Below are 27,232 nucleotides of genomic sequence, written 5' to 3'. Positions count from 1 at the left end.
TAAGGATTCTACTTAACAGTGCCGACACTAAAACCCACTGGAGGAAAGACATGAAACCGACACACAAAGTTATTTGCAAGAATCACAGGCAATTTATTACTCACAAATCCTTTTGGCGTGCCTGGGTACAGCTTAAGGGGGCCCCATCAGCATGCTCCTTTTGGCTGTCTTTGGTCAGAGCACAGAGCAGCGTGAAGACAGTCCACGTTCACTTTGGAGTCTGGGCAACTACTTCAGCAGGGGGCCCCTCAGCTTTCGTACCTTTGCTGGCCAAAGCCTTCTAACAGGTGTCAATCTACAGGATTATCACCTCAAACCACCTTTTTGGGAGTTCCTCGAAGGGAGCCCTTTTTATGTTAATCTACTGAAATGTCACATCAAGCTACTTTTAAGATGTTCCTAGAGAAGCTTCTTGATTATGTTAACTTACATAATTATGACATCAAGCCACTTCTTATCTATGTACAACTTCACAAACACACTAAGTGGGCCCTGCTAGAAAGTCAGAGTCTGTTTATCACATCTGTACACACTATATTAATTCCTATCCAGGTGGTATAACTTTATTTAATTTCCTTTTAATATTATATCTTAATTACTTTTATATATCTTCCATATTTTTTATATTTGTATATTTCATTACTATAATATATTACTACAACCATTTACACTGATACCCTAACCCCATACTCCCAGGCAACCATCAGTCTGTTCTCTGTATCTATGAGTCTGTTTCTGTTATGTTTGTTTATATTGTTCTTCCACATGTAAGTGAAATTATGTGGTATTTATCTTCCTCCTCTTGACTTATTTCACTTAGCATAATACTCTCAAAGTCCATCCTTATAGTCACAAATGGTAAGATTTCATTATTTTTTATGCCCAAGTACTATTTCATCCTATATATACCATTGCTTGTTTATCAGTTCATCTCTTTATGGGTACTTGAGTTGCTTCCATAGATTGACTATAGTAAAATAATGCTGCAAAGAACATAAGAATGCATATATTACTTAGAATTAGTGTTTTCAGTTTCTTAAAATATATACCCAGAAGTAGAATTGCTGGGTCATAAGGCAGTTCCATTTATAATTTTTAAATTAATTTTAATGGATGACATTGATATATCAGGGTACATATGTTCAGAGAAAACATTTATAGGTTATTTTGACATTTGATTATGCTGCATTCTCATCACCCAAAGTCCAATTGTCTTACTTCACCTTCTAACTGGTTTTCTTTGTGCCCTTCCCCTCGCCCAACCCCCTCCCTCTCCTCCCCCCTCCCTGTAACCCCCACACTCTTGTCCATGTCTCCGAGTCTCATTTTTATATCCCACCTATGTATGGAATCATATAGTTCTTAGTTTTTTTCTGATTTACTTATTTCGCTCAGTATAATATTATCAAGGTACATCCATGTTGTAAATGATCCGATGTCATTATTTCTTATGGCTGAGTAGTATTCCATAGTATATATGTACCAAAGCTTTTTAATCCACTCGTCCACTGACGGACACTTGGGCTGTTTCCAGATCTTCACTATTGTGAACAATGCTGCCATAAATATGGGGGTGCATTTCTTTTTTTCAAACAGTGCTATGATGTTCTTGGGGTATATTCCTAACAGTGTGATAGCTGGGTCAAAAGGCAGTTCAAATTTTTAATTTTTTGAGGAATCTCCATACTGTTTTCCACAGTGGCTGCACCAGTCTGCATTCCCACCAGCAGTGCAGGAGGGTTCCCTTTTCTCCACATCCTCGCCAGCACTTATTCTCTGTTGTTTTGTTGATGAGCACCATTCTGACTGGTGTGAGGTGATATCTCATTGTGGTTTTAATTTGCATTTCTCTAATGATTAGTGATGTTGAGCATTTTTTATATGCCTATTGGCCATCTGTATGTCCTTTTTGGAGAAGTGTCTATTCATTTCTTTTGCCCATTTTTGAGTTGGATTGTTTGTCTTCCTGGTATTAAGTTTTACAAGTTCTTTATAAATTTTGGTTATTAACCCCTTATCAGACGCATGGTCAAATATATTCTCCCATTGTGTAGTTTGTCTTTTTATTCTGTTCTTATTGTCTTTAGCTGTGCAGAGGCTTTTTAGTTTGATATAGTCCCATTTGTTTATCCTGTCTTTTATTTCACTTGCCTGTGGAGACAAATCAGCAAATATATAGCTGCGAGAAATGTCAGAGAGCTTACTGCCTACGTTTTCTTCTAAGATGCTTATGGTTTCACGGCTTACATTTAAGTCTTTTATACATTTGAGTTTATTTTTGTGAATGGTGTAAGTTGGTGGTCTAGTTTCATATTTTTACAGGTAGCTGTCCAATTTTCCCAACACCATTTTTTGAAGAGGCTGTCTTTACTCCAATGTATGCTCTTACCTCTTTTGTCAAATATCAGTTGTCCATAAAAGTGTGGGTTTATTTCTAGGTTCTCAGTTCTGTTCCATTGATCTATATGCCTGTTCTTATGCCGGTACCAGGCTATTTCAGTACAATGGCCTTGTAGTATAACTTGATATCTGGAAGTGTAATACCTCCCACTTTATTCTTCCTTTTCAAGATTGCTGAGGCTATTTGTGTTCACTTTTGGTCCCATATGAATTTTTGAAATATGTCTTCTATATCACTTCTATACCAATGACTTGAAGTCATTGGTATTTTAATTGGTATTGCATTGAATTTATAAATTGCTTTGGGTAATATAGACATTTTAATGATGTTTATTCTTTCTAACCATGAGCATGGTATATGCTTCCACTTGTTTGTATCTTCCCTGATTTCTTTTATCAATGTTTTATAATTTTCCAAGTACAAGTCTTTAATCTCCCTGGTTAAATTTATTCCTAGGTACTTGATTTTTTTGGTTGCAATGGTAAAGGGGATTGCTTCCTTAATTTCTCTTTCTGACAGTTCATTGTTAGTGTATAAAAATGCCTCTGATTTCTGAGTATTAATTTTATATCCTGCCACATTGCTGAATGCATTTATCAGGTCTGGTAGTTTTTTCACTGAGACTTTAGGGTTTTCTATATACAATATCATATCATCTGCAGATAATGATAGTTTTACTTCTTCTTTTCCAATTTGGATATCTTTTATTTCTTTTTCTTGTCTGATTGCTGTGGCTAGGACTTCCAGAACTATGTTGAATAAGAGCGGTTAATTGGGGCACCCCTACCTTGTTCTTGATTTTAAGGGGATTGCTTTTAATTTTGCCCATTGAGTATGAGGTTGGCTGTGGGTTTGTCATAGATAGCCTTTATCATGTTGAGGTATGTTCCCTGTATTCCCACTTGGCTGAGAGTTTTGATCATGAATGGGTGCTGGATTTTATCAAATGCTTTTTCTGTATCTATTGAAATTATCATGAGCTCACACCTGGGCCTCAGTGGTGGCCAGCCAGCTTCCACCCTTGCCAACAGAACCGCACTTCTGCATCCCGCTGCCGCCTGCCCTCAGCCATGTGGGTGGGGGCGCTGCAGCTCAGACCCTAACACTCACTATTGTTGTCCCAAAAGCTCCCTCCTTCTAAGCAACTCTGCTCTGAGTGCCACGGGAGAGCTTGTTTGGCTGGTGTTCTGCTTCCCTTTGCTGGTATTGCTGTTTCCAGGGGAAATATTCACTTCAGATTTGGGGAGTGACTTGTCCCAGAGGTTAGGTTGGCTGTCTCTCAAAGTGTTTCTCCCTGTGCCTCATAGATTACACTCTCTTCCTGCTACTCTGGTCCTCTCCTCTCTCCCTGTACCCCAGAGCCCCAGGTGAGTGGTTGTGAGAGAGGTGTTCTGCGCGGTCCCTTTAAGAAGAATCCTGGGTCTGAGAATTCAGTCTCTTTCTCACAAACAGTATCCTGACTTGTTTCCAGCTAAATACTGTCTATAAGCCTCTTCTAGGCTCTGGGGCTGCAGGCTGGGACTTTGTTCTTGGGACTCAGGACCCTCTCCTCTCCACTAAACTCACTTCCTGCCACGCAAGTCTCTCCCAGCTGCCGTTTGCTCCAGGGAGCTGGGCAGCCCTCTCTGCGTTTCCACTTTTCCTACCAGTCTCAGTGTGGCTTCTTTAGTGTTCCTTGGTTGAAGAGTCCTCTTAGTTTAGTCCAAAGTTGGTTTTTCCAGATGATGGTTCTTAAAATTAGTTTGTAATCCACTTTGGTTCTGGGAGGTGGAAGTTGGTACATCCGCCTACTCCATCACCATCTTGTCTCTCTCCATTTTTAATTTTCTGAGGAACCTCCACACTGTTTTGCAGAGTAGCTGTACCAGTCACCATTCCCACCAACAGTGTGTTATTGTCCCCTTTACTCCACATCCTCACCAACACTTATTGTTTGTTGTTTTATTGATGATGACTATTCTAACAGATGTGAAGTGATATCTCATTGTGGTTTTAATTTGCATTTTTCTGATGATTAATGATGTTGAGTATATTTTTGTGTGCCTATTGGCCATCTGTATGTTCTATTTGGAGATAAGTTTATTCAAGTCCTTTGTTCATTTTTTTTTTTTTTTTCATTTTTCTGAAGCTGGAAACAGGGAGAGACAGTCAGACAGACTCCCGCATGCGCCCGACCGGGATCCACCCGGCACGCCCACCAGGGGCGATGCTCTGCCCACCAGGGGGCGATGCTCTGCCCATCCTGGGCGTCGCCATGTTGCGACCAGAGCCACTCTAGCGCCTGGGGCAGAGGCCACAGAGCCATCCCCAGCGCCCGGGCCATCTTTGCTCCAATGGAGCCTTGGCTGCGGGAGGGGAAGAGAGAGAGACAGAGAGGAAAGTGCGGCGGAGGGGTGGAGAAGCAAATGGGCGCTTCTCCTGTGTGCCCTGGCCGGGAATCGAACCCAGGTCCTCCGCACGCTAGGCTGACGCTCTACCGCTGAGCCAACCGGCCAGGGCTTGTTCATTTTTTAATTGGATTTTTTTGGGGTGTTGAGTTGTTTCAGTTCTTTATAAATTTTGGATATTAACCCCTTATCAGTGTTATATCAGAACAGCGAGATAAGATGTCTTGCCACACAATCAATTAGCCAAATTAAGAAATTAGGAGTCTTTAATTAGCCAGCTATGCAGACCACATGGAAACCTAAGTCGTTCAAATCAATGCGACGCCAACCATATTTTGGAGTTAGGTTTATAGGGAGAATCATATACTGATTGAGGAATGGGGAGGAGAGAAAGCATAACAGTAAAAAAAAGCAGTGAAACAAGCTTTCTTACAATGTTTATCTGTAGGGTTAGTTCAGGGAGAAACATTCTGAGAACACCTGCTACTTCACAAAGCTAGCCAAGGCCACAGTCTGGGAAACCAGCCTCAAGGCCAAGAGGGAGTAACTTTCAGAAAAAGTAAGTTCTGCTAAAAGTCTCTTTGTTTTAGAGAAAGTAAGTTTGTGTTACAAGCTGTTCTTTTCTACACTTTAATCAGATGTATTATTGGTAAATGTATTCTTCCATTCAGTGTGCTGCCTTTTCATTTTGTTGATGGTTTCCTTTGCTGTGCATGCGGGAGTCTATCTGACTGTCTCTCCTCATTTCCAGCTTCAGAAAAATACAGAAAAAAAAGAGTATATATTCTGCTGCTTTTTTGGTGAAATACTCTTTAGATATCAATTAAATCTATCTGATCTATTGTGTCATTTAAGGCTGCTGTTTTGGTGCTCTTCTGTCTAGAACAGCGGTTCTCAACCTGTGGGTCACGACCCCGGTGAGGTTGCCTAAAGCCATCGGAAAATACATAATGCATATCAGGTATTTATATTCCGAATCATAACTGTAGCAAAATTAAAGTTATGAAGTAGCCACCAAAATTATTTTTTGGTTTGGGGTCACCGCAACATGAGGAACTGTATTGCGGGGTCACGGCATTAGAAAGGTTGAGAACCACTGGTCTAGAAGATCTTATCCATTAATGTCAATTGGGTGTTAAAATCTAATACTCTATATTACTGTCAGTCTCTTTCTTTATGTTCATCAAGGCTTGCTTCACATATTTAGGTGCTCCTGTGTTGGATGCGTAAATGTTTACAAGGGTTATATCCTCTTCTTGGATTGATCCCTTTATCATTATGTGGTGTCCTTCTGTCTCTTTAATTGTACCCTTTGTTTTAAAGACTGTTTTGCATAATAAAAGTATTGCTACTCCTGCTGTTTTTCATTTCCATTTACAAAAAAATATCTTTTTCTATCTTTTTACTTTCATTCTGAGGTGGGTCTCTTCTAGATAGAAATATATATGGAGATTTTTTTCTTATGCATTCAAGTATCCTATGTTTTTTAATTGGAGCATTAAATAATTTATATTAAGAGTGATTAGTAATAGGTATGTATTTATTGCTATTTTATTTTTTATAATTGCTGTTCTTTTTCTTTCTTTCTTCTTCTAAAGAAGACCCTTTAAATTTTCTTATAATTCTGGTTTGGTGATAATGAACTCTTTCAGTTTTTTCTCCCTTGGGAAGTTCTTTATGTATCCTTCAATTTTGAAAGATAGCTCTGCTGGCTAAAATTAGTAAACTTATGGACCTTGGCCATAGATAACTTTTAATGAATTTGACCCCAAAGGCAAGGGAAGTAAAGGCAAAAATAAATGAATGGGACTATACTTAGTACTACAAAGATTCTGCATAGCAAAAGAAACCAACACAACAAAAAGATAGCCAACCAAATAGGAGGTGATATTCAGAAACCTTTGCCATTTTAATTATGATGTGTCTTGGTGTGGGCCTCTTTGGGTTCATTTTGTTTGGAACTCTCTGTTCTTCCTGTACTTGTATGTCTGTTTCTTTCACCAGGTTAGGGAAGCTTTAAGTCATTATATCGTCAAATAAGTTCACAAATCCTTGCTGTCTCTTCTCTCCTGGTACCCCTATGATGCAGATCATGTTGTCTGAAGGTCCCAACTGTCCTCTTTATTTTTTCCTTTTGGCTGTTCCGATTTTGTGTTTTCTGCTTCCCTGTCTTCTTAATCACTGATTCCATTCTCTGCTTCATCTAACTCACTGTTTAATTCTCCTAGTATATTCTTCATTTCAGATATTGTATTATTCATTTCTGACCAGTTCTTTTTTTATACTATGTTTGTGTTTTTTAATGCTATCTAGCTATCTATCTAGCTATGTTCTCTCCTTGAATATCCTTATAACCATTATTTTTAAATGTATATCTGGTAGATTTAGTTCTTTTTCTGGATATTTTTTCTGTTTTTGGTTTGGGGCATGTTTCTCCCCCTATTTTGGCTTTTTTCTCTGTTTCTGTGTACTAGGTAGATCTGCTATGTCTCCCAGTATTTATTTTTAACAAGGGAAACACAGACAAGACGGAGAGAGATGGGAAGCATCAACTCATCGTTGAGACACCTTAGTTTTTCATTGATTGCTTTCTCATACGTGCTTTGACCGGGGGGGGGGGGGGTGTCCAGCCGAGCCAGTGACTCCTTGCTCAAGTCAGTGATCTTGGGCTCAAGTCAGCAACTTTGGGCTCAAGCCAGTGACCATGGGGTGATGTCTATGATCCCACGCTCAAGCCAGCAACCCTGTGCTTAAGCTAGTGAGCCCCACGCTCAAGCTAGCAACCTCAAAGTTTTAACCTGGGTCCCCAGCATACCAGGCTGATGCTCCATCCACTGTGCCACTGCCTGATCAAGAGCTGTCTCCCAGTCTTGGTAGGGTGGCCTTGTGTAGTAGGTGTCCTATGGAACCTAATGTCACAGTCTCCTTGATCACTTGAGCTGGGTGCTCCAGAAATATTCCTTGTGTATGTTATGTAAACCTGCCTGTTATAATTGAGTCTTGATTGCTGTCAGCTTATCCCTGTGTGGTGTTGACCCTCAGTCTGGCTGGCTGTGAGGATCGACCCTCAACCCCATTGTCCAAACTGCTATGTGGTTGCTGACCATATAAATGGAATTTGGCTCTGCAGGGTCTGGTGCCTGCCAATATCTCCCTTAAAATGTGCCACTTATGGAACTAATTCGATCCTACTATTATGGTGTCTGAGGCTCATTACTGCATATGTTTATTCTGGGGACTGTTGACAATGACTCTGGTGCAAGTCAATGTCAGATGCTGCTTGTGACTGGCCCTGGGCAATCTTTTTAAAACTACAAATGGACCCAAAGTTTGTGGATGCCTCTGCTGGGTCTGAGAGTGTGTGTGAGAAGGGCTAAGCTGTGTACCATAGTCAGCTTCCATCAGCACCGAGCCCCTGGAGATAGGTCAGCAAGAGGCCAATGTGCCCTGGGTCTGCCTCTGCCCACTGGTTACTTGTTAGGCTCAGTCATTTAAAAAGCCTCGGTTGGTATGTGAGTTATGTGAGGTAGGTTCTCAGTGAATCATCAGGTAGGTGTGAGTAGTGTTCACCAGATTGATAGAGATTCAAACTTGGTGTCGGTCCTGGATATGATGCCACTCAGCAAAAGTCTCAGAGTATACCAAGGCTCGCTCCCACTCACCAAGTGCCCATTTACCTTCATTGTGGGGCAGGGTCTCGGAGAGTCATCTGCACCAGTGAGGTGTACTGGGAGTGCAGAGAGGAATGGGCCCCGCTGTAGAGCCACACAGTGCCCAGATTCTTCTCACACCTCCTGGACAGCCTGAGCTTGGCAGGGCAGGGCAGGGCTGCCAGGAATCAGGAGGTTGGGGCTAGTGGATATCTCCTGAGGGGAAGGTACCTATCAGGCTTAGGGGAAGGTAAAAGGAATGTCCCCTGCCTCAGAGCCACATAACTCAGTCACTGACACCCTTTGAGTCCACCCAGACCTCTACCCCTGGGGCCCATGCAGCTGACACCTCCACAGGTCGTGAACTCTGCAGGGCAAGGTGACAGGGAGTTGAGAGTGTGGAGCTATTGCATAGCCCCAGGCTGATGCCAAATGAGGGAGAGTGAGTTACTCAAGAAAGGCGCCTGCAGTGTAGGAGAGTGACTCAGCACAGGGACCCTAGCACTTCAGCTCTCTCCCTAGACCCATAAAGCCCAGTCTTTCTTCACATGACTCTTGTTCACTCTGTTCTCCTTCTTTCAAAGCTCAGGGTGAGTGGCTGTTAATGAAATTTGTTTTGCTAAACTTTTAAGAGGGTGCCTGGGTTTCTAGCAAATTCCCATCTCTCCCTGGCAGTCAGAATCCCCTCTGATTTTCACAGCCTGATATTATGTGGGTACTTCTTTCCAGCTCTGATGCTCTGGGCTGGGGAGTCTGGCATGGGGTTGAGACCCTGCACTCCTCAAGAGGGACCTTTGCAGCTGAGATACCTCTTCAGATTGTCAGCCTCTGCCCATGTGTTGGGTCAACCCTTTTTGTGCCTTCGCCTTTCCTACCAGTCTCAATGTGGCTTCTTTTGTAAATTCTTCATTATAAGAATTCGTTAAATTAGTCTTCAGTTTGTTATTCAGGTTGATTGTTCTGTATTTTAGTTGTACTTCCAGTTCGGTCCTGGGAGGAGGTGAGTATAACTTCCACCTACTCCACCACCGTCTTGTATCTATTCTTGAGCATGTCTTTTATTTCACCTTCATTCCTGAAGGATATCATAGAACATATAAGTTTGAGGTGACAGTTATATTCCTTCAGCAGTTGAAAATTTTTGTGCCACTTCCTTTGGTGGTTTGATATGAAATCCACTGACATTCAAATCACTTCCATAAGTAACATTGTATCAAAGTTTGTGAGACAGCTCCTGTACAGTAACAGCAGTATGTTTTAATGAAAGCCATATGCTGGTGTAGATTTCTTTGCATTTTTGTTTGGAGTTCATTCAGCTTCTTGAACCTGTGTGTTTATTGTTTTCCAAATTTGGGGATTTTTCAGCCATATTTATTCAAGTACTTTATATCCTCAGTCTGTTTTCCCTCTTTTTCTGGAACTCTGATGAAACAAGCAATAGATCATTTATTGTAGTACCACAAGTCTCGGAGGCTCTGTTTATCTTTTTACACTCATTTTCTCTCTGTTGTTCAGATTGGGTAATTTTTGTAGTTCTAATTTTAGATTCCCAAATTCTGAACTCTGCCATCTCTATTCTGCCATTGAGCTCATCCAGAGAACTTTTTAAATTTTGTTATTTTACAGTTGTAAAGTTTTACATTCCTAAAATTTCCATTTGGTTCTTTTAAAATATTTGCTAAGAAATTCTTTTTGTTTGTTTTAAGTATCGTAATTGCTAATTGAGCAGTTTTATGAAAGTGGCTTAGTCAGCATCTGTCAGTTGTGTTTTCTCATTCAAGTTGAAATTTCCCTGTTTCTTGGTTTAACGTAATTTTTTCATGGCATATTGAACATTTGAATATATGTTACAATCTCTGAATTTTACTTAAATCTTCTATTCTATCAGGCCTCCACTGACACTGCACTGGTGGGAGAAGGGGGATGGTAGTCCAGAAGTCTGGCTTCCCACTTGGCCTCTGCTGAGAGGAAGAATCATTTTTCTGGTACTTGGTTTCTATCTTTCTAGACTGGCTCTTTCCCTGCCTTTCAACTAGAGATAACAGGCTTTTCTTGAGGTTTTTTTTATCTTTTACCATTGGTATTTCTGACCTACTGGCTTCTTTAGCACCCATTCCAGGATATAAAGAAGGCAAAAAGGAAACCCAGGGAACTGACAGCTATGTTTTTCGTCATTGCTTAAGGTCTCTAGTCAGTCTACCTTCTTTTTTCCCCACCCTTCAGAGTCTTATCTTTCTTTTATAGATATATTGTGCTTGGGGATTTCAGTTACACTTTGTAGGAGGAGAAAGGAGAAATGCATTTACTCCATCTTATCTGGAACCAGAGTTAGCCCATCTGGAAATTGGTTTTTATTAAACTAAATTATACTGAAATTTTATGTAAATAACCTTTTTATATAAATAACCTTTACTAATAGAACACTAATGTTTCATAGGTCTCTGTGAAATTAGCTTTCCTTAAATGTATAATGTGATTCTTTGCTTGCACCTTTTTAATCATGTTGAAAGTACTTCTTTCCCAAACTCTGCTTCAGTTCTATTAAGGTAACGAACACTTTCACCACGTTAGAAAATAATGGCACATTTGGCACACAGCCAGGATCAGAGGAAGGATTACAAGAAAGTGATAGCAGAACCAGCACAAATATTCCCAGAGTCAGCCCGTTCTCTTCTGCTCCCATAGTCACACAAGCAATGCATTTTAATGAAAGAGCAAAAAAAGGTCAGAGGAAACTGGACTCATTGCTTATATACAGCCTCAGTTGTGCTTAGTAGCCAATTGTTGGTGGGATTTATTTTGCACATGTGAACCAGTACACAAGCGAAGGGTACCTGGTTACATGGTTGGGGCCTAAAGGTACAGCTTCAATCCCACTTCTTTCCGCTACTCTACCCAGCTGGTCTCAAAAAGTTCTATTCTCTTCAACATGTGTCCCACAGCAGTAGCTGCAGAAAGCATAGTCATACTGGCAAAGGTACCCCCATCTTTTTCCTGTCTTTATTCTCGCCAAAAACTTCTTGGGTCACATTTATTCCTGATCTTTCTTCATACAGCATAAATTATAGATACTGGTTCAGTGTGGATTTCCAGCTTTGGATAATGCAGCTTAGATAAGGAAGATTAAAGGTTTTATATATAAGAGGCCTTATATCGTCAGAGTTCAACAGGCTTTCTGTTTCTGGATTTCTGTGTTCTGAAGTTCAGACATCCTTTGTTCCTTTCCTTCCAGGTCAGTCTTCATGAATTGGGGCACTCAGAATATTGCCCTGGCACTGGAGAAGCCACGCTATAGAGGCAATCTATCTGTCATCTTGTCAGAGTCTGGGACTTGATTTGGTACCAACTGCTGTGCAATTCTGCAGAGCAGGAATATTATGAGCTTAAAATAATGACTGACACATTGGTTGAAACAAAGTTTCCAGTAAGGAAGTGACAGCACGATGTGGATAATTATGGCAATAAAATAAGAAGAGCTTTTAGTTCCCAGTCTGAACCTGCCTCAACTGGAGCCATTTCAAGAAGGCGTCCTCACAACAAGGAAGAGACATGACTTGGTACCATTTCCCATCAGCAGGTGTCTGGATAAAACATCAATGTGAATAAGGGCCAAGTACAGTCCTGTGTATCTTGATTACATTACTTAATATTAAATAAAAGTTTTGGGTGATGTTGTTTTAAACCTGACTCATCCAGCTCTTTTTCAAATAGCTCCCCTCACCCCCACCCCTGAACTGATTCTGTAAAAAGTATTTTCTCTTTGTAGGTTGGGAGAACCCTAATGAACAGAAACAAATTTTTGCTTTTAAATTGTTCTATCTGGTGTTTTTGTAATTACACTATTAAAGAAGTGGAGTCATGCTAATGACAGGATTTGTTTTGTTTTGTTTGGCTAAGAAGCTTTGGATTTTATGATACAGTTCAGTTGCATGGTTCTGGGAAAAGCTAGTCTGCATACAGAGGAATACGAAGACTATAAAGAGAACTGTATATTGGGTTCAAGATTCTTAGCAATTATCCAAAACCTATTAAAGATAGTTGCAGGTGCCTGACCTGTGGTGGCGCAGTGGATAAAGTGTCAACCTGGAAACGCTGAGGTTGCCGGTTCAAAACCCTGGGCTTGCCTGGTCAAGGCACATATGGGAGTTGTGCTTCTTGCTCCTCCCCCTTATCTCTCTCTCTTTCTCTTTCTCTCTCTCTCTCCCCTCTCTATAATGAATAAATAAAATCTTTAAAAAAATAAATGTTTAAAAAAAATTAAAAAAAAAAAAGATAGTTGCAGGCTTGGAAAAGTGACAAGCAGAAATCAAGTTTAAAGTGGTTCTTTTAACCCAAAGAAACATTTTTTAAAATCTCAAAAACCTGTTGTCACATTTTAAAAGTAAAGTTTTTCAAGCCTCCAAATCAGAGGTTGGTAAAAAAAACTTTCTGTTAAGAGCCATACAGTAAATAGCTCAGGTTTTATAAGCAAATAGTTGCTTACTTCTGTCACAACTCAGTTCTCCATGAAAGCAGTTACAGACAATATGAAAATGAATGTGCATATTGTATGCCAATAAAACTTTACACAACAGGCAGTGGGCCAGATCTGATCCAGGCTGGCTGTAATTTGTTAACTCCTGGTCTTAATGAAGCTAGAGAGGAATAGTTTCCATACTACACCCTTCTACTAACAGACAATACTTTCAAAATACAGAACAAGATTAGTTCAGCCAGTTAATCTTTTTATTTTGAGTTTTGTAAAAAACAACAACAACAACAAAAAGCTTTGAGAAAAAATGTGTTAAATATCAGCAAAGGCAGGAAAACGTGGCTAGCTTTACAATATCAATCTAAACATATACACAAAGGAAACATATTAAGGAAGATGCTAGGGAAAGATAGCACTTTGGGGTCTAACTTCAGTTTTCCTTATTGCATATAAAGGTTGCTGATAACTCCAAGTCTTCACTTTTTCACAGTTAAACATACTTTTATATTATTTTATATAACACGTTATATAACATACTATAATGTTAATTTTATAAAACCACCAGTTTGCTCCACTGAATGGAAGTAGAAGACAAAATTCTCCCCAATTACAGTATGTAAGTTCTCTATAAATAAAGTTCCCAGGTCACATCATACATGTTAAATTCATCCTATCCTATTTTTTTTTAAATTGCATGTAAAAAAGGAAAAGATAACCTAGGAGGAGATGACCCTATTATGAAGTCATACTTTGAATGAGTGATTTCAGTGATAAATTCCAAATCCAATGACTTAACATTCACACAACGGAAAATCATTCCTCTGCTTCTCCAAAGCCCACGACTCGAATAATCACAACAAAAGTCAACCCCCAAATGTCCATGCAGTTAGTCACCCAATAACATGGGGATCTTAACTTTTTTTTAACTGCTTTAGATAGAGATGTAGAGTTCTTCATGCTGTTTACGGTGCCTTTCTATCTGAGCTCTTCTAACATATACAGGCCCACCCAGATCATTTTCTACTAACCAAGAGTTGAGCTGACCATGGTATTTGGCAGTTCTGTTAACCCTTTTTAAAGTGTGGCCATAAGAATTAGAAGGTGGCCTCTCTCAAGTGCTCTTGTGTCTGTTTCAAACCTTTTCAAAAAGCAGAACAGGCAGACGTTCCTTCTCATCCTCTCCAAGGCTCAAGTAGCTGAAAACTGGCTGCCTGTGTGTTCCATGTGGGCCGTGATTATGGTATATTGCCTGCTTACAAAGATAAAACTTACATCAAAAACTTTGGTTTTGCTCATTACAATTTATGCTAGCACTAGGTGACAAGACAAAATGTATTAATTTTTTAAACTCTACTTATGAAAATTGAAACTGGAAAATATGGTTTATTTCTAAATCTTGTTTTGAAAGGATTGTCAAAGATCCTACTTTGCTTTTCCTAGTAAGACACTCACATTGGTTTCTAGAGTATTTCTCCGTATATTGTTCTTACTTGTAAGGTTTTAGAAAAGGGCAAGGTCTTTTCAGGTATCATAGTGGTGAAAGCAGCATTCAGACGGGTTGTTTCTAAATTCTAACTCTTGGCCATTGGATTCCTTCAACTAACTGTGTCAGAACATAGCAAATGACACTGGCAAGCCAGATTCCCACTTGAAAAACAACAGAAGAGATCAGAACTCAATGATACCAATCTAAAATTTCTGACAGACTATCTCCTACACTAACTCTACAGAATAAACACCAAAGGCAGGAACAAAACTTGTCAAGTTCCCCATTTCTGAAGAGGAATAAGAAGTCATATATTTATTGGATCAGCAAGCTAACTTTCTGGCAACACTCATTCCAGATTACATTTGACAACAGATGGTAAAATCAGCTTTCTGATACACCTCGTAGAACTCACAATGGGTAGGTTTCCAATCAGATGATTTCTTCTCTGATGAGTTGCTTAATTGCTGTGCCACCAATTTCCAAGTGCTTCAGCGGTATTTATACATTTAGAACTCATTGTTCACATTAAATATCTGATGTGATTACATTAACTTCCACTATGCACCAAAAAAGGGAGAGATATGATGAGGGTGAGGGAAGATCATGAAACAGACCTCTATTTTGGAAGGAACTGTTACTTCTTTGCCCTAGACTGAAATGTTCATGGATAGCTAAGATAACATTTTAGTTGTTTCCTAAAATTTGATTTGTCAGTCAAACCACAAAAGACATTTTCAGGTTTAGGGATCACAGCCTAGAGAGCTCCTTGCTGTTTGTTTAATGAAAGAAACATTTGATGTCGCAGTGTGGTTTTCGGCTGCAAGGCATCACTGCTTATTTGTCTGGTCACTCCAGTACTTATCCTGGATGGCCAGTGTCCATTTAATCACAAAAGCATTTCCTGTACTTACTTCCTAGGAAGAAATGCAGCCTTATTTAAATGCCAAATTTCTTTCTCTAGGAAAAACAATTCAGGTCTGCTGTTAGTCCCCAAAAACAGTATTGAAAGTAATAGCAGAAGTTTGTATCTTCCCTCTGTCAGTGGTACAGGAAAGTTTGCATGTCCTTAATTACCAGCTATCAACACCACTGCCACATGACCTCCCACTTAATATGGGGCTTCTGCTCTGGCAGTAAACAGCCTCCCCCCATTCTAAGGAGTCCAGGGTGGATTCAGGCAGCAGGAAAAGCGAAGTGTGAAAAAAAAGTTCACTTAACTGCAAAGGGGAATATTAATTTAATTAACCCCAGGTTAAACTGAAAAGACAGCTTCTCAGAAACTTTCACATTTCATTAGCCAGCAGCTAAGACAAAACCCCCTCTTCAAAAATAGGAGCAAAGAGGACAGATTTTTAATCCCCCCCCCCAAAAAAAATACACTCAAACCATCCTCTCCCTTTCATGCTCTAAGGTTTTAAATGTGACTTTTTTTTTCAGTTGTACTTTATGGAGTATGTTCTTGGTTTCTGCAAATATTATTAGCATAAATCTCACAGCTACGCAGTCTATATTATTGATCAACACTCAGTTTGTTCCACATGAGTAGTGTTTAAAAAAATTGCTAGGCCATTCTTTAAGGTTTCAAGTAGGGTAGGTACACTTCAAGTTCTAGACTCAAAGCTCTCGACTCTTAACTGCTGATTAGAATCCCTGAGGATCCAAAACACAGCTCAGAAACCAACTGACTCTGGGTCCCTGAGGGGAGGCCCTTGTGTTGATGTATTTTTGTAATGGGCCAGCTAATCCTAATGTGCAGCCAACGTTGAGAACTTCTGCTCTAGAACATCTGACTCCGCTGAACTGTAACTACCCCTAACCGAAACCAAACACGTTTATAAGATGACTTGGAAATACCCTCTCAGAGGAACTTGGTTTCGCTGGAGGCACCATTACCCAGCAGTTTCAATCTGGTTTATGCCACACTGGCATCAGAGAGTCAGCCTTGGTTTAGTTTCTGGGCTTTGTGGCACCCTACTTTTTACCACCCAGCATAAGCATAATGCTTCTAGAAGTGAAAGCATTTAGGAACATTTAGCTCTTTTCCCAAACTTACAAAGTCCACGAATGACCATCAAATCAAAATGCACTTTAGATAGAAAGGAAAGGAGAATAAAAATCATTCAATTCTATTATATTGAACCATATGAAGTGATCATTTCTGTTTCTTAAAATCATTGAATACCAGCAATTTCATATGGCTCAAACTAATCAATTTTTCTTGCTTTGTACCAATTATCAATTGAAAAACAAACTGTGAAACAATATCTTATTTAAAAAGTAACCATTAAAACTGTGAGGTAAGAAGGTTAAATGGCTGATTTCATGATGGGTGCACTAGATTGGGCCACTATTTTGTCTGCTGGAATAAGGAAAATGCCCACATTTAATGAAAGCATTTTTTAGAAACTGGGATTTCAACTATAATAGCACTGAAGCATAGAGACACAGGGAGAATCTCAAACTTCCTTTCCAAGAAGTCCCTCAGTATTTCACTTACTACAGGTGAGAATAGTTCATCCACAAAAGAACCCAAACTAAAAACCTAAATTTCAGACCACACTCACACATTAAGCTGGTATAAGCTTCCCAGATACCAAAAAAATGATTTTTCTCTACAGAGCACCCAGTGCCACGACATCTACATTCTTCATCTTATAGTAGCCAGAACCTTCTACTGAATAAAGCTTTACTTTCCACTGACTTGCCTCTGATTTTTCATGTCACCACTGAAATCTCATGCATTTCTTAGCTTGAAGTTTGAAATCCCACTCAGTTTTTAGAATACTACCTTACATTTTCTTTGCAGTTTTTTTTTTTCATAGTGATATTTCTTTCCTCTGAATACTAACCTATTGCCTCTTCAGCTTTACTGCCTCCTCTTTGCCAGGTCAAAGCCCTCCACAAATTCTGGTGTTATTTATAAACCTGCAGTGCATATCTCAGTCCTGTTAATCATTTTCCAGGCAGTTAGCTTATATAGCAGCCCCCAGGAATGGACTGATTTTAACAGTGATGTCATCAAGTTCTAAACAGTTTCTCCTGGCTTCAGATTAATTAAAATACAACAGTGTAACACTATTTTGCCTTTGGTTTTAAACATCTCAGTAACTTCTTTATGGAGATTTCCAGAGAAGGGATTAAAATTCTTTCCCCCATGTTGAAATGTTGATGGATATGTTTGCCAATCTTCAGTCTAGACCAGTGGTAGTCAAGCTGGTCCCTACCGCCCACTAGTGGGTGTTCCAGCTTTCATGGTGGGTGGTAGTGGAGCAACCAAAGTATAAAAAAAAAAATAGATTTAACTGTAATAAGTTGTTTTATAAAGATTTATTCTGCCAAACTTAGCAAAAATACAACATAAAGTACTTGGTAAGTATTATTATATGCTTTAACTTGCTGTAACTCTGCTTTATAAATTTTATAAAGTAAAGTTACTTCCCTATTTTATAAATCACCATTACTGTGGAACCAGTGGGCGGTTAGAAAATTTTACTACTAACAGAGATACAAAAGTGGGCGGTAGGTATAAAAAGGTTGACTACCCCTGGTCTAGAGGAAACACAGGTAGCAAAAGAAGTCAGGAATCCTGAGATGAGGTTGCTATCACACAGCCCTCATTGCCAGAGCCTCCATCCAATCCAATTGCTTTTTTATGTTTCCATTTAACACCAGCTTCCCCTGATCCTTGGAGGTCCAATCTCACTTGCCTTCCTTGGCAGTCTCTTTTAGCCTGTTCTCCACTCACTCGATATTCCTGCATCCAGCTGGACTCACACTGCTGTTTATGGATATGAAGCCTCTCCTGGGAGGGACCCCCAGCACCTACCACACCTTGTTCAGGTACTGCAGGTGAATGAATTAAGAGACCAATAAAGCATGCGATTGTTTTTAACTCTGAACAGTGCACTACTATATGAAAAAGTGGGAATAGGTCTGCATTTGTCTCAATTTAAAGACACTTAAGCCCCACAATCTGTATCTTGGGTTAAATTTTAAATGTTAAGATATCTTCAGACCTCAATAAAATAGAAATGTTAGTTCCATTCAGTCACTCTTAACAGTGGGGCATGCAGCCAGCCCCATGCCACCAGTGGGTCTGCCCCATTGCTGCAGGGTTTGGGGGAAAGTCATGCATTATCCTCCAGGGGGAACACTAGGCGAGTGCCCCGGCTTGAAACCTTCTGGTCTCCCATTCCCAGGTCTCGTTCCAACACTTCCTCAGAGCTGCTCTTTGTTCTTCGACTGCCTTCGAGGCTGGTGGAGGCTGTGTGGGAGCCTGAAGAGCCATTGGCAGTCACTGTGCTGTCCCCATAGGTCAAGGTGAGGTCACCCTCAGTTAGGATGAAATCAGAGTCTTCCTCTCTCAGTGGCTCTTGGTTCTGATAAGTGCAACAAACAACAATAATAACAAATGAAGACCAGAATATTCCAGAGTGCCAGCCAATCCCAACCTCAACTCATCTGAAACTGGGGAGCATGAAATTTCCCTGCCTTGAGCTTCAAGCATGATAACTGGATATAAACTGTAGTATGCTATTCAGTGTATAGCGCTGCTGCCTGAATTAGGACTTGGAAAAGCAGAAAGTAGCTGTGATTTTTTTTCATTATGGAGATTTTATTTTATTTATTAAATTTATTGGGGTGACTGATTCACAAAACCATTCAGGTTTCAAGTGTACAATTCAACAAAACATCATCTGCACACCTGTATCCTGCACCCTCTGCCCCAAGCAAAGTCTCTTTCCATTACCATTCCCCCCAACCTTTGCCCAGCTCCATCCACTCCACCCCCTTTTTCCTTTGTTTATCACCATCCCATTGTCTGTGTCTATGTGTTATGTATATGTTTTGGGGTAATCCCGTGATTTTAGATGGCTGACAATTCATGACAAAAGGGAAGAAAGGGAAACCGGCCTGGAATTTCAGTTTCCCAACTCACAAAGAGAGGAAGAGCTAAGGTCACTGGGCAAATCTGCAAATAGGTTTCAGGTTCTCCCTTCTCTGGGAAGGTCTTCTGGGTGGGCCTCGTGCCCTACACAAACCATTCTAAACCATCTGGTTTACATTTGAACTACTAGGCAACAGTGGAGAGAAGAGGACAAACCATTATCAAGATTTCTTTCCTGTCCCCACAGAAAAACCCTGATGGGAAGCCCTCAAGTAGATGAAGCAAATGATAAAGAGAGAGGGCACATTTTTCTTGAGCATCTATTATATGACTGCTAGGAATGTTACATAAACTCTTATTTCGTCTTTACCCCTCTCCTGCGAAGGACAAAAACACGTCACAGAGAAGAAATTTTGAGCTAAGGGAACCTATGAAGTTTGCCCAAGGTTGTCCAGGTGGTAGGAAGCAGGATTTGGGTATGAAAAGTCATCCATCAGGAAGAGGACTCGCATGGCATCTTATCCTAAGCAGCAGTTGTAGCAAAACAGACCAGTCTGAGCAAGGCAGGCATCTGCCAAGTGGCAATCACTTGAGACAAAACGATGGCAGGGAGACAGTGCCAGGAAAGCAGCATGAGGTCAGACACAACCTTTCACTCTCCAATGGGTTCAAGCAAAACAAGGGGTGGTGTGCTCCCCCGTGACCCAGCTGCATGGCTGCCAAACACTATGGACTTCTTTCTTGAATGGTAAACACAATTTTAAAACTGCTCTTTCCTATTTCCTCTATACCCTTCAAAGCACATCTGCAGTCCTGTGTTTTGTACTTTACACAACAGGGTCTCCTCCATGCAGGACCTGAACCTGCCTGCCTGACAGACTCATGGTCCCCACTCAGTCACACTGCCCAAGGCCACAGGCAGATTCTCCAATGTCCATGTCAGGACTCCCCATCTAGAAGAGGGATCACCAAAGAGCAGTGACCTCCTTCTCCTTGGCACCCTTTCTTGGGGTGCTTAACTCATACTAGGTATTAGATGAATGCCTATAAAATGCACTGGCCTAGGGAGGACTCCTGGGTTCTGCCTACCTTGCTGCTCCTGTCCCAGCCCATCTCTGTGCCCTTACTGGTGCCAAGCACATCCGTGCTTTCTGCATTGCTTCTCAGTGATGTCAACTTCTCCAAACTCCACAATGTGAGTCCACTTAACCAATGTTCTAGCCTTTTTACAAAGCAAGTATGCAACTCCTCTTGCTTGCTGCCTCAAATCCTCAATGAAATGAGGCAGGATGCAAATGTACAACTAAATAAGAGGCCGAGAGAAATTTTAAAACTTGTTCCAAACTCCCCCAATTTCCTCCTCTACATTACTGTTTAGAATGTCCTGAAACTCTGTCTGCCCTGTAATAATTTTCTTAACAACAGATGACATCATGTTCCCTGTTTTAGCACATTCCATTTCTCCCATTCATACAAGTGCTAAGTATTGCTTTTGTTCATCTCTCTGTCAAAAAAATAAATAAAAATAAAATAAAATAAAAACAACTCTTCCCGGGGTTCTTAGCATCCAAATTCCAGGGGGAGACTCATCAGCATGAATTTCATGCTTTCAAAGTCTGGAGCCTCCGAGGGAGAGAGAAGAGTCTGAAATAATGGTATCTAAAGGTAATTCTGCAAATGTTGCCAAGCCTCCCCCCACACACACACACACATAGCAGCAGCTCAGATGAACTGGTTAGAGCCCCAGTGTAGCCCCCTGTAACTCTTTGCAGTAGGTAGCAGGGCCAAAATTCACCAACAGAAGAAGAGTGAAGGTTGACCCATTCCATTATGAAATTGATAAGCCCAAATAGTATCCAATGAAAGGTCATTCAGAAACAAGGGCATAGTTAAAACCCAGTGGAGAGGGATTTTTAAGTCAGTGCTTCATGAATGCTATATGCAGATGATAAAACCAATCTAGTCCCTCAAATTCTAGATAACAGGATCAAAAGAAGTTTGGTTAAGCTGAAGGTTTGTATAATTATATAACTAGCAGTCCACTGCTGGCTGCTATGAAAATACAGCCAAATAATCCTGCAAACACCTGCAGACAAATACACTGTGGGAACATGCACATTTTAAATAACCAGAGGTCATTTTCATAAGTAGAGGAATACTATTTTCTAAGCAGGTAAGAATCCTAAATGATTTGGTGAATAATGAACATCTTAGATATCTCCCAAATAAACTTGGTGAAGTACAAATGCCCCATAGGTGATTAGTGAGGACCACACTACAGTATGTCAAAACAGCCATAACAGAGACCCTCACCCAACACTAAATTTTGCAGGGAGGTCCTCCACTGTCTCACCTTTGGGTTCCTCAGATAATTTTCCAAAGACCCTTTGCTTCTACTTCTCACAAACAGGCCTTGCTGTGTCTGGAGCTGATAGAGACCCTGGTCAGGACTGCAGCCCCAAGGTGGCAGCTGCAGTGTGGAGAGTAATTCTAGCTGTAGCTCAAGTCACCCCATACTTGGCTGTCTGTGGGGAGTCCACAGCCCAAATATGATCCCCAGCAGCAAAACTTAAGCAGACTCTAAAATTGTTGAGGGAAGTACTTTCAATTTAAGTGTCTGGAAGTTTACTGAGTTTGTGCTGAGTTCAAACTAGTTCAGAGGTCCCTAATCAACGAGCAAGGGAATATAGTTGATAAGCTTCAGATTAGATAAGGGTTTTTATAAAGTCTTAATAGTGGGTTAGTTCTCACACTATTACATAATCATGAAAAGTGACCCTTATAAAACCTTAATTAAGATGGAAGGCTTTAGAAACTGTTTAGAAGAGACTAGAGCCAGAAGGCAAAAAAAACATGTAAACCCAATGAAATATAAGGTTGGAGGGTGTAATCAGTTGGAGCTTCAAAAGTGGGACAAGTGGTGATGCCAGGTCAGTGCTCTTTTTCTCTGATGATTTTGAAAAACATCTAAATGACCCATACTGTCACATTAGACAGAGGTCCAAAATGAGCAAACTATTAAGCATTCAGAAAAAGACTATTAAATAAGCTATCAGCAGGATTGGAAATAATAATACTAACTTTTAAATCTATTGGCCTAGTTGTTCTGATTACAAATCCAGTGTTCTTTCTACTATATGACAACTGCTAATGGTCAGGAATCCCATAATCCTGGTAAATGATTTCTCTGTTGCTCTGCACAATGTACATATTAAGCATCCATAAGCTGACCTTTTGTATTGACCTTATTGGAGAAGTAAACTGAATTTGGAGGCTAAAGAGGAATGCAGCCCTGGCATGCTGTACTTACATCATATACCTGGGGACTGGTCAGACATCGTGCAAGCAAGCCGCACCAGGCTGGGAGAGTGGTGGTTAATGGGGGCCCACTGTGTGTGAGGATGGGCTTCAAGTAACTTTAAAGAGAGAATTAAGGAAAAAAAATATCTGCAAAGAAAACACACACCCAACAAAATGTGTTTAGAAATCCCAACAAGTAAATCATCTGACAGTTTACCCACCAAAAGCCTCTTTCCCCCATTTCACCAGTGCAATACGGAAAGTACAGGCACACCTCCTTTTATTGTGCTTCACTTCACTGCACTTCAGAGATGTTCCTTTTTTTATTATAATACCCTCCACCAGCAAAAATATTATGACTCACTTTATTGTGGTGGTCTGGATCTGAACCCACTATATCTCTGAGGTGTGCCTGTACTTGTAGTCTACAAAAGTCTGAATCGAAGATTAAACTATGCCCCATCAGCTTTTAGTGTTGACTGTTAATTTTCAGGTTGGTGACTCCCAATTTTCAGTAAAAATGAATATTTGATTAATTAGAATGTCCTTCTACCTTCTTTTGTGTTGAATGGGAATTTTTACTTCAATCAGCATTAATAGCTTTTGACACACAGCCAGCTCACATTTTAGAAATAGGAGATACTGTATTTCCCGTGTATAAGACGCACCCCTTTTCAAAACATTTGGGGTCTAAAAACTGGGTACGTCTTATACAGTGGTTGTGGCATTTCAAATGCCATAGATGGAAATGAGGACGAGGCAATATATGAAGACAGTGATTCGTCATCAGACACAGATGAGGACAAGCTAATGGACAGGAGTTTTGACAGTGATGAGGAGTTGTGTGAATTTCATGATGAATAAAGCACGAGTTCAATAACTTTATATAATATTTTTTTCAAATTTCAGGCCCTAAAATTAAGGTGTGTCTTATACATGGGGAAATATGGTAGTTCACTTGGAGTGGAAGGAGATGTTGCAGCCCCTGAGTCCCTTCTACCCCTGGTTCTCTGTAAGGATTATTGTTAAACAACTCTGCTCAGAGGTCACATGGTGAAAATGGTTGAGGTGGGCAGGACCTTAGAGGTAACTTGGAGCTACTACAAAGGAGGAAACTGAGACTTGGCAAGGTAAAATGATTTCACAAAGGTCACTCAGACCTAGATCACCCCACTTCCCATACAGGACTATTCTGCACTGGACTTGCTGCCTCTCTCCCAGACTCTCCAACACGAATTTTCCCAACCTCAACACTGTCGACATTTTGGGACAGATCATTCTTCGTTTATAAGGGGCTATCCTATATTGTAGGCTGTCTAGCAGCATTCCTGGCCTCTACCTTCTAGATGCCAGTAGCACCCCCAACCCCTCCTCAGGTGTGACAACAAAAATGTCTCCAGACGTTGCCAACTGTCCCAAGAAGCAAACTCGCCCTCGGTTGAGACTACTGCTCTTCCATAAAGGTCAGTTGCTGTGTGGAGAGCTCAGTGTTTGTCAGTCTGTGGATATCTGTGTTGCCAAATGTGCAGCACTGTGTTGGAAGCACCATGAAGCATGTGTCACATTATGATAGATCCATGACCATTTCTTATACCCACAGCCTAAGCAATATAGAAAAGTAAAGACTCAGAGCCACCTCAAATGCAGGAATGAATGGCCAAGAGACTTTAAGGGAAGGTAAGAATGTGTCACAACCATCTGTACCCAAGAGAATGACTGCTCCAAGCACCATCACATCCTGTCTTTATTTAGAGCAGTGCAAGAAAGAAAAAGCTTCTGTACAGGAGCAGATGGGAGGGGGCCCAGAGGCACATTTCTAGTTGGGAATTAACAAAGGAGGATGGATGTGTGGGCTCCACTGGAACTCTTTACAAGTAGAACAAGCTCCCTTTGACCCCTATCCTCTAACTACATTTCTGGTAACAGCCTCAACCGGCTTATTAGTATTCCTGTGTCTTTAACTTAGAAGCTGACAGCAGCTGGGTTTTATAGAATGACTAATACAAGAGTCATAGGGGAACCCAGAGGCTACCTTCCAGTTTCCTGACTCAGGCAGTTCAAACAACATCCTTCTTCCCCAAATACAGAATAGCCTCTAACAACTTCTTTAAAAAAGAAAAAAACATATGTACATATAAATTTTTACATATTCACATTGTCAGAAGGGCAAAAATAAAAGATCAATTATCTCTCTCACTTATTGGTTTTGGTAATTACCATCATAACTGTATAGAATACATTTTTTTCCTATTTCTTAACTTATAAACTTTAGTCAGAGGTTTCTAACTCCTTCTTATGAGAGATAACAAATTTAATACATTTATACTCCTGCATCTTCTATTTTTTTCTTCCTAATTTTTATTATAATTAATTGTATACAGCAGATATTTAAAATTTATATTCTATGTTATAACTAATAAGTAAATATGATCCAGCAATCCCTCTACTCAGTATCTACCAAAAAAACTCAAAAACATTGGTACATAAAGACACATGCACCCCCATGTTCATAGCAGCATTATTCACAGTGGCCAAGACATTAAAACAACCAAAGTGTCCCCCGATAGAGGATGGATAAAGAGGATGTGGTACATATATACAATAGCATACTACTTAGACTCAGCCATAAGAAATGATGATATAGTGCCATTTACAAGAACATGGATGGGCCTTGAGAACATTATACTGAGTGAAATAAGTAAATCAGAAAAAGCTAAGAACTGTATGATTTCATACATAGGTGGGATATAAAACTGAGACTCATGGACATAGATAAAGAGTGCAGTGGTTACCAGGGGAGGAGATTGTAGGGGAAGGAGTGAGGGAGAGGTTGGGGGAAGGGTGTAAAGAGGTACAAATATAAGGTGATGGAAGATGATTTGACTTTGGGTGATGGGTATACAACATAATCAACAGTTCAAATGCTATAGAAATGTTTATCTGAAACCTATATACTCATTAATCAATGTCAACCTGTTAAATTTAATTTTCTAAATAAATTTTTTAAAAATTCTATGTTTTGTCTATGAATTGAGTCTAATTGTTAAAAACCAATAAGAAGAGCCAGATAGCCTGGTTGGTTGGAGCATCGTCCCGAAGTGCAGAAGTTGCTAGTTTGATCCCTGGTCAGGGCATGTACAGGAGCAGATGGATATTCCTGTCTTTCTCTCTCCCTCTATCTCTAAAATAAATTTTTTAAAAAAACATAAAATGGGCCCTGGCCGGTTGGCTCAGTGGTAGAGCGTCGGCCTGGCGTGCAGAGGTCCGGGGTTCGATTCCCGGCCAGGGTACACAGGAGAAGTGCCCATCTGCCTCTCCACCCCTCCCCCTCTCCTTCTTCTCTGTCTCTCTCTTCCCCTCCCGCAGCCAAGGCTCCATTGGAGCAAAGATGGCCCGGGAGCTGGGGATGACTCCTTGGCCTCTGCCCCAGGCACTAGAGTGGCTCTGGTCGCAGCAGAGCGACGCCCCGGAGGGGCAGAGCATCGCCCCCTGGTGGGCAGAACGTCGCCCCCTGGTGGGCATGCCGGGTGGATCCCGGTCGGGCGCATGCAGGAGTCTGTCTGACTGTCTCTCCCCATTTCCAGCTTCAGAAAAATACAAAAAAAACAAAAACAAAAAAATATATAAAATGATTTTGTAATAATGTTATTATATTAATATTATTTACTGTAACCAAGTAGAGTGGTTGGAACACTATTGGAATATAATGCAATGTCATTTAAACTTTGTTAGAACACTTGAGTGTCCTGCTAAATAAAATCTTCATTTCTTTTTTATCTTGTTCACTTTTTATGACTTATAACACATCACTGCTTCTTCAACGTTGTCCCCTTAGTCGGATTTTGTTTTGTTTGATCCTTATGTTTTGTTTTCCTCCTTACAGTGTCTGCACAATGGTGAACGTTCTGAATTCTTGCATGCCTAAAAGCCACCCCCTCTTTCTTTTGATTAACAGTTTGGGTGTAAAATTCTAGCCTCAGACTTTGTCTTTTCATCCTAGAACTCTGATCATGTACAACAGTGTTCTAACATTCAATTTTGTTGTCTCAAATGGGAAAATTTCCTTAATTTTTAAGGCTGAGTAATACTCCATTGCATATATATATATTTTCTCTATCCATTCATACATTAATACTTAGGTCAGGGGTCCGCAAACTTTTTACACAGGGGGCCAGTTCACTGTCCCTCAGACCGTTGGAGGGCCAGACTATAAAAAAAAACTATGAATAAATCCCTATGCACACTGCACATATCTTATTTTAAAGTAAAAAAACAAAATGGGAACAAATACAATATTTAAATAAAGAACAAGTAAATTTAAATCAACAAACTGATCAGTATTTCGATGGGAACTATGCTTCTCTCACTGACCACCAATGAAAGAGGTGCCCCTTCGAGAAGTGCAGTAGGGCCGGATAAATGGCCTCAGAGGGCCACATGTGGCCCGCGGGCCGTAGTTTGGGGACCCCTGACTTAGGTTGTTTTCATATCTTGTCTACAAGAATAATGCTGCTATAAACATGTTAATACATGTAACAAAAATAATTTATCCATTTTTTCTAGGCTGATTTTTGGTGTATAATTATTTATAGCAGTCTCTTATGACCCCCTGTATCTCTGTGTATCAGTCATAATGTCTCCTCTTT

At 40.3% G+C, this 27,232-nt stretch overlaps 2 protein-coding genes across 4 annotated transcripts in view; one reads left to right on the top strand and one right to left on the bottom strand.

Moving 5' to 3' along the window:
• The window catches only part of CHST7 (carbohydrate sulfotransferase 7), a 79,517-nt gene that overhangs the window by 16,279 nt on the left and 36,006 nt on the right, over nt 1-27,232 (top strand). Inside the window, exon 2 of one of the 2 annotated variants that reach the window (XM_066357510.1) lies at nt 11,671-12,293. The exons of the other annotated variant lie outside the window; for it this stretch is intronic. The gene's annotated coding sequence lies outside the window, so the exon portion shown is untranslated. Of the gene's footprint in view, nt 1-11,670; nt 12,294-27,232 lie in introns of those variants that run through there. 2 annotated transcript variants of the gene reach the window in all.
• The window catches only part of SLC9A7 (solute carrier family 9 member A7), a 177,049-nt gene continuing 166,206 nt past the window's right edge, over nt 16,390-27,232 (bottom strand). For both annotated transcript variants that reach the window (XM_066357513.1, XM_066357512.1), the window contains 2 exons: nt 22,597-22,702; nt 16,390-18,777 (listed from right to left, as the gene is read on the bottom strand). In XM_066357513.1, the coding sequence (XP_066213610.1) occupies nt 18,526-18,777; nt 22,597-22,702 (358 nt within the window). In that variant the 3' untranslated portion in view covers nt 16,390-18,525. The remainder of the gene's footprint in view (nt 18,778-22,596; nt 22,703-27,232) is intronic.

Source organism: Saccopteryx leptura, chromosome X (genome assembly GCF_036850995.1).
Source record: "Saccopteryx leptura isolate mSacLep1 chromosome X, mSacLep1_pri_phased_curated, whole genome shotgun sequence".
Taxonomy (NCBI): domain Eukaryota; kingdom Metazoa; phylum Chordata; class Mammalia; order Chiroptera; family Emballonuridae; genus Saccopteryx; species Saccopteryx leptura.
The sequence above is the reverse complement of the archived record's forward strand: the minus strand, read 5'-3'. Positions and strand labels throughout refer to the sequence as shown.